Source organism: Camellia sinensis, chromosome 12 (assembly GCF_055761805.1).
Source record: "Camellia sinensis isolate YWXY chromosome 12, ASM5576180v1, whole genome shotgun sequence".
Lineage (NCBI taxonomy): Eukaryota > Viridiplantae > Streptophyta > Magnoliopsida > Ericales > Theaceae > Camellia > Camellia sinensis.
Window position 1 is genome coordinate 77145016 of NC_138972.1, and position 9474 is coordinate 77154489.

General features: G+C 38.6%; 1 protein-coding gene across 1 annotated transcript; it reads right to left on the minus strand.

The window, feature by feature from the left end:
* Nucleotides 1–426: 426 nt before the first annotated feature.
* On the minus strand, nucleotides 427–2267 carry LOC145804189 (uncharacterized). The gene is made up of 2 exons (XM_082897928.1): nucleotides 1270–2267; nucleotides 427–1189 (listed from the first exon to the last, which is right to left on the minus strand). Exons 1-2 carry the CDS (start codon nucleotides 1702–1704, stop codon nucleotides 461–463), a joined length of 1164 nt encoding a protein of 387 aa, XP_082754054.1. The 5' UTR covers nucleotides 1705–2267; the 3' UTR covers nucleotides 427–460.
* Between the last annotated feature and the right edge of the window lie 7207 nt (nucleotides 2268–9474).

Sequence of the window (9474 nt, forward strand, 5' to 3'; positions counted from 1 at the left end):
CCGAAGTAAGTGTATGGCTGAAGAGTGGTTGGCTGGAATAAACCAACACTTGTTACTCTTCAGCCGAAGTAAGTGTAAGGCTGAAGAGTGGTTGGCTGGAATAAACCAACTCCTGTTTCTCTTCAGCCGAAGTAAGTGTAAGGCTGAAGAGTGGTTGGCTGGATTAAACCAACACTTAATACTCCTCAGCCGAAGTAAGTGTAAGGCTGAAGAGTGGTTGGCTGGATTAAACCAACACTTAATACTCCTCAGCCGAAGTAATTATGTCGGCTAAGGAGTGGTTGGCTGGTAAGTATAGTTTAACCAACCAAAAACCGAAATAACACTTGGAGTAATAAAAGACATTACAAAAGGCAAGCATACACACAATAACCGGAATAAAAGAAGCAAAATTTTCATTCAAAAAGAAGTCAATTACAAGGGGGCTTAGTTCGGTTACAAAGGAGAAAAAGTAAAAAAGTCAAGAGAAAAGTTCATCAATTTCAGCGTCGAAAACCGCATCGGCATCAACTTGAAGACCGGTCTCCGGAGGGAGCTCATTCACACTAGGGTGAGCCACTTCGGCTACGGTTCCACTGGGAGGATCAACAGTTAGGTCTTCAGCAGTGGGCACCGACCGAACTGGCTGGTCCACATTTTCGGCCGGAGTATCTTCATCAGAGGCATCATCAGAGTCAGAGCCTTCCAAAAACTGTTGTTGCAGAGCGGCCGCGTACTCCGCCAGGGACTTCGGTATAAAATAATCTGGAGGGTTGAAGACCTCGGTCTGTTGATCTTGACCGAGCTTCTCCACTGCCGCCCTCCAGCCGCATTTGAAGAACAGCTCCTTTGCAGCGTCACATTGTTTGACGTAGGCGTCTTCGGCCTTCTTGTAACCTTGTTTATAGCCCTCTTTTTCGGCTTCCACCATGTTTTTTCTTAGTTCGCCTATTTCGGCGTCTTTCCTCCTCTCAAGCTTCACCAACTCCCGCAAATACTTGTCCTTCATAACGATGGCAGCTTTCTGTTTCTCCGCTTCCGCCGAATTAACTAGATCGGCAAGACGGCCGTTTTCTGCTTCTAGCTCGGCCATTCTCTTTTCGGCTTGTAGTAGTTCGGCCGACTTGGCTTCGGCTTCCGCCATTGCCTGCCTTGTGGTTTTGCGGAGCTCTTGGACTTTCCTATAAGTGACATTGTTCTTTTGCAAGGCCTGGCAAAACAAAAATCCCATCTCAGCCGAAGTAAAAGTTAGAAAAATTTAGACAGGAAAAAGCAGACAGAGCTACTTACCAAAATCATGGACTTGGAAGCAGACCGAATTGATTTCATTTCGGTGTTCAGTTGCTTCAAGTGGTGCTCCATGTCCTTGGGGAGGCACACACTTTTGGCCAGGTTAAAGGCCAGTTGGTGGTCTTTTTCAGCCACGACCGAATCAGTGGCTTTGATGTTTCGGTCATTGAAGATCAAAGGCGGAGCCCACTTCGGAGAACGAGCTCGGTCAGTTTGCTCTGGTTGGGACGCAGGATGAGGACTTTGGGGGACGGATTCGACTTCATCAACAAGTTGTTGTTCGGCTGACGTAGATCGGGCGCGTTTTGAAGGGCGAGATGAAGAAGGCCGTTGTGAAGGAAGGGCCACGACGGCAGGCTGCACCTCAGTAGTTGGTGTTACTTTGGCTCTAGTTGTTGAAGTTAGAAGGGCCCTGACTCTGCTCTTCTTTGCCATTTCTTCCTCAGCGGTTAATGGAACAAGTCTTATCTCGGGCAAAGTTGGGTCCGGCTCCGGTGCTTCCTCGAGAAGAAAATCGGTTACCTTTGCTTTCCGTCGACCGCTGTAACGGTAGGTCGGTTCGAAATTTAAAAGCTTGGCCCAATCTCTTTCTTTAACCCGAAATGCGGCTCGCAAAACGCCGAGGTTAGGATAGCTATACAAGGAATGGAGATGGGCGAAATCTGCAAAAAAGAGAAGTGTTAGTTCGGCTGACAGACTAAACAACCGAGATAACTTACAAAGCAGAAGACCGAAGTAAAATTACCAGGCTCTCCCATTTTCCAATTTATAGGTCGGCCAGGAATTTGAGCTTGAAAATCCTCAAAGTTCCCAGAGACCCAAAAGAAATCGTCATCGTTAAGATCTTTGTCCGGAGTGTGCTTGATTATCTTCTCTCGGCGGCGGCGAATTCTAAGGTAGTAGACCCACCCAGCATTCTTTGAGCCGATAGAGTATTGATGAAAGATCTCGGCTAGACCAAGATTCAGTCCGGTTTGGTGGTTTAATGCGGCTATCCCCATGATAATACGGTATGTATTGGTGGATAGTTTGGTGGGACATAACCTAGTCTGTCTAAGAAATTCGCAGATTAGCGGTTGGACAGGAAACCGTAGTCCGGTCTCTATTATGGATTGAAGGGTAAAAGGCACAAAGCCTTCATTGTTCCAGGGAGTAGCATCTTTTTTGGCCAACGCCAGATGGACATCATCAGGAATCTGGTAATCTTGCCTAAATTCGGCCAGGCCACCAGGGGTTTCGACTAAATATCTATACTTACCCATTTATTGTATAATTTATGAATAAATTATTTCGGTACCAAAACTAGGCTCAGTAGCTCGGTTGAGCACACGCGGGAGTGCCTGGGCAACCTAAGTCTGCAAAGTAGAAAACAAAGGGGTTAAGCACAGATCGTTGGACCGCGCTACAAATTATAAGCAAGATATACAAATCCTACTTCGGTTTAGTATGCTGGTTCTACCTCGGCTCGTCAGAAGGTTTCTTAGCTCGGTTTTGAGCAGTTTAGACCGGTTTAACGTCTGGGGCAGCTTTCTGAGTTCGGTCTAAAAAACTAAGAAAGCTGGTTTAGTCCCAAGGCCTAAATCGGTTGCGGTGTGAGGAAAGTTGCTCCGGCTGAGCCCCTAGGGGCGGCTTTCTGAGTTCGGTTTCAGAACTAAGAAAGCCGGCTTGGCCCCCAAGGTCTTACCTCGGTTTGAGACCGAAGTACCTAGTTCGGTATGTGCAAGCTTATTCGGTAATCTTATCTTGGCTAGAGTGATTCAGGATAAACTATTGGCATTCCTACAAGTTCTAGCTCGGTTATTGACTACAGAAATCTACATATTAGGGGCAAACAGAATCCTAGTTCGGTCGCAATGTGATTTTGGATCTAAGGCTTGTTTTTCTACATAACAGTTCATACACATACAAGTTCTAATAGTTTCTCCGTAAAAAGTACAAAAGCGAATCAGAAATGGACAAACTGTTTTCAAAAAACATACAGAGCATGGAAAGCAAAGTACGAAAAACAAAGAAAACAAGAAGGATAGGCTTGCTTACCTGTATAAGAGAGAAGCTAGAGATGGAGGCGGTGGCAGCAATGGAGGCACGTACACAGCAAACTCAAAGACTCAGGAAGCAAGGGAGAAGAGAAGGTGAAGTGATTCAAGAAAGAGAAAGGCTGTTTTGTGAAAAGGGAGAGAGAAAAAAGGCGGCAAAAAGAGGCGGGAATTGTACGAAATTTCTGCAGGACGGCGTAACAGTTGGCCACGGCTTATCAGAACCTGCCACGTGTCACTGGAATGGGAAGCGTTACAGACGCTATGATTGAAGAGACGTTTTTGACCAGACAAGACGGGGCCCGGAGTAAAATTAGCTCGGCTTGAAAGATCAAGAGTTTTTAGTTCGGCTGAAAAAGCGTAACAAACTCTAGCTCGGCCAAAAGGCTGGTAATCCCAATCATGTTGCACAGATGGAATTAAGGGGCAATTGAGAGGGTAATTTTTGGGAAAAATTGGGCCGAGCTGAGAGTTGGGCATTGAGGCCCAAAACGCGAAGGACTACGTAAAAAGGCCGTACTGAATACTCCGGCCTAGAGGGCAAGGTTACTCCGGCCTTGGGGAAACAAAGTTACTTCGGCCCAAGGAGGTGAGTTTATTCCGGCTCAAGTAGAGATAATTGCTTCGGCCCAAGGAAGAGTAAGGCTACTCCGGTCCAGAAACAACTCGGAGTAGGGCCGGTCTTAGAGTTAGTCCGGTCGCAGTATGTTCTGGGGAGACCGGTTTCAGAGTTAGTCCGGTCGCAGTATGTTCTGGGAAGGCCGGTGTCGGAATTAGTCCGGTCGTGACTTACAATGGTTAGGTCGATCAGAACTTGTTACTTGGAAGTTTGATCTAAGCGCACCAAGGTTGAACAGGGGCAGCCGAAGTAATGAGTTAATGGAGAAGACCGAGCTAAGAATAGTTCGGCCTTCTCTGTGGCTCAGCATAGCCAGTGTTATTTCGGCCGTGTGGTAGTTCGGCTATAAAGAGAACCATCCCACTTGGTTTAAGCAGTGGGGGAGGGTGTAAAAGGATAAGCATTATCCTTAGGAGTATGAATCCTAGGAGGACTCTGCATGGAGAAATACAAGTCCTACTAGGATTGTGCCGTATGAAACTTATAAAAGCTCACAAACATCACCTTGTAGGAGGTAATTGAACATAATCTTTCTGAGAACTTAGAGCTTTGTCTATTTGTCAAGTTTTTTGACTTAGGCATCGGAGAGGTTTCCGGCACACACCCGCCGGCTAGCTCACGTTTGTGTTTTCAGGTGACAAAGCGACGTCGTACGGAGGAGCGTGGACTTGGTCAACAGGATTATACGAGGAGAATTATTTCTTCCCCGTACAGTTTGGTTTAGTTTTTTTCAGTATATAGTTCAAACTTAATTCTTAAAATAGGTAAATTGTACTTTACAGTTCAATCCATTCTTTTATTGTTACAAATTCAATTTGAAACCAAACCAGACAATTTAATTTATAAATATATATAATTTATTATTTACCGTGAATATTCAAATATTTTATTAATATCAAATATACATACGCAATTGTCCCTCTCCTTTTGTAAATTGGTTCCCATATAGCGGTGAAACTAGTTCTAAATAATCAACCTAACCACTATTAAGTTGTGAATATTATTTTGAAATTATACCGTGAATGATGACAAGATTTTTAAAAATTATAGTTTCAAATAGAATGGATCTCGTTTTAATGATTCCATTTTGTTTGATTATAAGATTTTCATGATTTAATTTGATTATAAATTTCAAAAAATTGTAGGTAATAATTTGATTATTGATTTATTTTTAATCATGCTCGCCTTAACTATGACATGATTTTTAAAATATACAATAATTAAAAATTAAATTTAAGAGGTCCCCCAACAACAACCGCAAGTAGAGAGTACAAATTTGAACACTACTGTTATATATCATAGATGGGTTTGACGAAAAAAATGTTAGGTCACATAGTTGAGCTAAATTTAAAATAAATATAATAAAAAAAAGGTTTTATATAAATAAAAAAAAAAATTGTAAGATATTTTATTATTAATTAATTATATAAGGATGAACTTAGAAGTGGCAAGCCACACTACGATTTTCAAAAAAAATCACCTTATTGTAGTAGTATTAATTATTAATTATAAATAGCACAAATTCACTCCTCTAGATTTTTAAACATATTTAAATTATCGTTCTCTTTGAATTTTTAGAAATTCACCCTTCCAGATTCACCTTATGTTTCTTTATAGTAAAAACAAAATTAACAAAAAATATTGGCATAATTAAATAATTTAATTACATTTTAAATTTTAATCTTTAAAATTATTATGTGTTTTGACATAATTAAATAATTTAATTATATTTTAAGTTTTACTCTTTAAAATTATGTGCAATTACAAACAAATAAAATATATAAGTATTATTTTATCTTTTTATTGTGCTCACAGTTATTGCTGATTATATGTGCATCATTTATTCAAAACTCACATGTTGTCAAGTATGTTGTAAATGAATAATACTATATGTATTAATTGATATACTAATTAATGTATTAACAGATGAATAACATAATTTTAGAAGTTTTGGATTTTTATAATTTGTAAAATAAATGTGGTCATAGTGTTAAAGTAGCAATGTCATAATATATGTTAGTGTACTAATTAGTATATCAATTGATGAGTGCAGCACCATCAATTGATGACCATAAGACATTCAGGAGTAGCCGACCGCATTTTCTCCATAACCCGCAAAACTCACTTTTGTGAGCTCTATAGGACCCAACAACGGTGATTCAAACTGTTCATCTCGTAGGTCTTAGAGAAAAAAATATATATGCAAAATTTTTTGCTTGATCATAAATTGATAGACCCACGAATTAAACATATTTTGTTTTGTGAAATTTACGGTAAATATGATTTTAAACTAAAATGGTTCATTTTATAAAGCAAAATAAGATAAATTAATACGCCTATTAATGTTTGATTAAATTATTATTTTTGTATATATATTCTTTTCTTCGAGACCTATTCTTTTCTCTGAGACATATGCGATAAACTTTTTGAATTACTATCGTGGGGTTTTGCGAGACCTACAAAATGGAGTCTTGAGAGTTATAAATGAGATGGAATCACTGCTCACAATAATAATAACTCCATATCCGTGACCCCTCCTTATTGCACCCCTCTTTTGACCCACCACAACCCAGCTACCCCCTAATTGTTACCACCTTCTCTAACCAATCACAATCCATCTTCTGCCCAGCCACTATACAACCATAAACCCCCCCCCCCAACGCTACCATAGCCCCACTCTAAAAAAAAAATAGTTGATTTATTTTTAAAAACACACTTGTTCTTTTTAAAAAAATAAAAATAAACACAATAAAATGAAAAAGTAATAATTATCGAATCAATCTAATTTTTTTATAAACGATATATATTAAAAACCTATACAAAATTAACAATTTATAATCAAAATAGGACTTATAATGAATTTCATGAATAAAATAAAATAAAAAATTAACCCTCCAATTTAGATGAAAAGGGGTGGTAAGCCCAACTCTTAATCCATCTTATTTGTTAAAATTGATTAGAATTTATTTATGAATAATGTTTGAGAGCTCGAAAATCTCCCCCCCTAATCCCCATAATGCCCAAAACGACGTCGTTTTGGGCATTATTTTTATTTTTATTTTTTTTTTCTTCGTCTTCTTCCATGTTCAGTCGTAGAGAGGAAGAGGGAGAGGGAGAGAAAGAGAGAGAGAGAGAGAGAGAAGAGAGGTCCCCATTGTCGTCGTCTTCGTCCAGCCCCCCGTCGTCGTCGTCTTCGTCCAGCCCAATCGTCCTCCCCGTCGTCGTCCAGCCCAGCCCGATCGCCGCCCAGCCCAGCACCACCTCTGCCCAGCCCCGCCGTCGCAGCCCCGCCTCTGCCCAGCCCTGCCTCCGCCTCCTCCTCCCCTGTGATTATGGCCCCCTTCAGTTCCTCTCCTCCTCCTCCTCCTCCCTCCTTCCTCCTTCTCTACTTCTGAAAGAAAAAAAAAAAAAAATTAGAAGGATTTAGAAGAGCTGATTTTCAAGCCCCCCAGCATTGCCGTTTATTTATTTATTTACTTGTAGTGGCATGACCCCTTCCAAGAAAATGTGCCAGCTGAGCTTATATGCAATGTGAGAGAGACAGCGCGAGAGGCACATGGCTCATTATCCAACTAGGTCCTTGTCGGCGGACTCAAAAGTTGTAGACATATCTCATCAACAAGCCCATATTGACCAAGAAAAGAATCAATTGATGGCTTGACATTTCAAAAATAAATAAATAAATAATTTGGCAGGCCTATCTTGCTTTTAACTTTTACCACATGGGAATGTAATTTTTAGTGGTCCTACTCCTCATGTGTTTGTTTGGATCAAGTGTTTGCATGTGATTTTAAAGTTGTCTACAATGCTAGATTGGTAAACATCTTAATCGATCTCCATCTCCAAAACAACAAAAGACAATTCCAATGTTATGGTCAAAATAACCAGTAACTGTTTGAACAATAATATGTTTTGGTTACAGTGTTGAATGCCAGCAAGAAATTAGGTTTAAAGGCTTAGCTGGTTTCTTTGTGTATAAGAAAAATAATTAAAATATTTAATATATAGTTCAGATTTATTTAAAATGTGAGTTCGAATATACTTTATATTATTTTTCAAATAAAATTCTATGCACGATTTTTTTTGCGTATATGTTTACTGTTTCTTTCTAGTAATGTCTCCTTTCTTCATTTAGATAAAATTGTTGTTTTTTCATTAATAAAGAACACTTGCAATTTCTGTTTTGTGCGTTAAATATTAAAGCCATAATCATGCGACAGAGAAGCTGATTTAAAAATTAAAAAATTAAAATAAATAAATAAATAAAATTGTAATCAAGTGTTGGGTCACTTTGTGCATAACTCAACTAATTTTGTGACTTTGAAATTAATGATTCGACAAATCTTTAGTGGCTCTTTAGAGGGATTTGAGATGGGTGCTATGACAGACCTCATACTGTTAAATTCCGTGAGATTTTGTTCCAATTATATTTTAATGATTTGGACGGTTCATATTATAAGATTCATTGAATATATCTTCTATAGCAAAAATTAAATTAATTGAACAAGATAACCCCATAATCAAGCCGAATAATAATCTTAACAAATTATCAAAATCATGCTAACTATTTTCCTAAACATAAACGTGTCTTACTATCGGTTACAGATATCTAATTAATTTAAATTTTTTTGTAATGATCTACTCAACAAGCCTTACTTATAAATAATTTGAATCATTAAAATAAATTCAGAACATATCTTCCCGAATTCAAAACATGGTGCCATGCCTATAAAACAAACACAACACCAACCCCAAGTTGTTCCTTACAATGACTCGAATTCAAGACTTTCAATTTATACTCAAATCTTTACCTCTTGGGTAACCAGTATTTGCCTGGTTGAGATCCAATTATTTAATTTTTCTCTTTCATCCCTTGGTTGGACCCTACCTAGTTAAATTATATAATTTTTTTTTAACACCTATCTTACTCTAAGCTCTACCCTTGTTTCTTTGGATCCTTAAGTCTGTTTGTTTTCGGACGTAAAATAGAGGGGATTGATAGTAACAAAATTATTAGTAAGTGGATTGACAGTGAAGAAATTAAGTAAAATTGTATTTATTTTGATAATAATTGTTAGTGTAGAAATTGTTAAATTATTTTTATATAAAATAATAAAACAAATAAAAAAAATTAAAAAGTTAAACATTAATATTTTAAAAAAAATTCTCAATATAAAAAAAATAAAAAAATTTTTAATCCCCTCACTGTTTTTCTAATACCATCTACACCTCTTCCATCTCAATCCCCCTTACAACCTCCATCTATATCACCTCCACCATCCTAATCACTTTTCTCAACTCTACAAATAAACACAACATTAAATAACCCCACCTATCCTAATCTCCTCCCATCTATTTAACTCTCAAACAAACGTGTCCTCCCATCCCCCTTCCTCAACCCCCACTTTCAGCAGCCCTTCCCCAGACTTGCCAACCCCTCTCACCCTTCCCTCTTGAAAATCTCCCTTTCCAACCTTGTGTAACATCTCTGGCAATCCTTCATTGCCCCTTTCGCAGTGATCCCGCAACCTTTCCCATCTATTCACAATG

Excerpts from the sequence above, each read along its gene's own strand:
- LOC145804189 (XM_082897928.1), bottom strand. The coding sequence starts at position 1,704 with ATGGCAAAGAAGAGCAGAGTCAGGGCCCTTCTAACTTCAACAACTAGA. Across the intron at positions 1,190-1,269 it reads CTTCCAAGTCCATGATTTTG|GCCTTGCAAAAGAACAATGT; the intron begins GTAAGTAGCTCT and ends TTGTTTTGCCAG.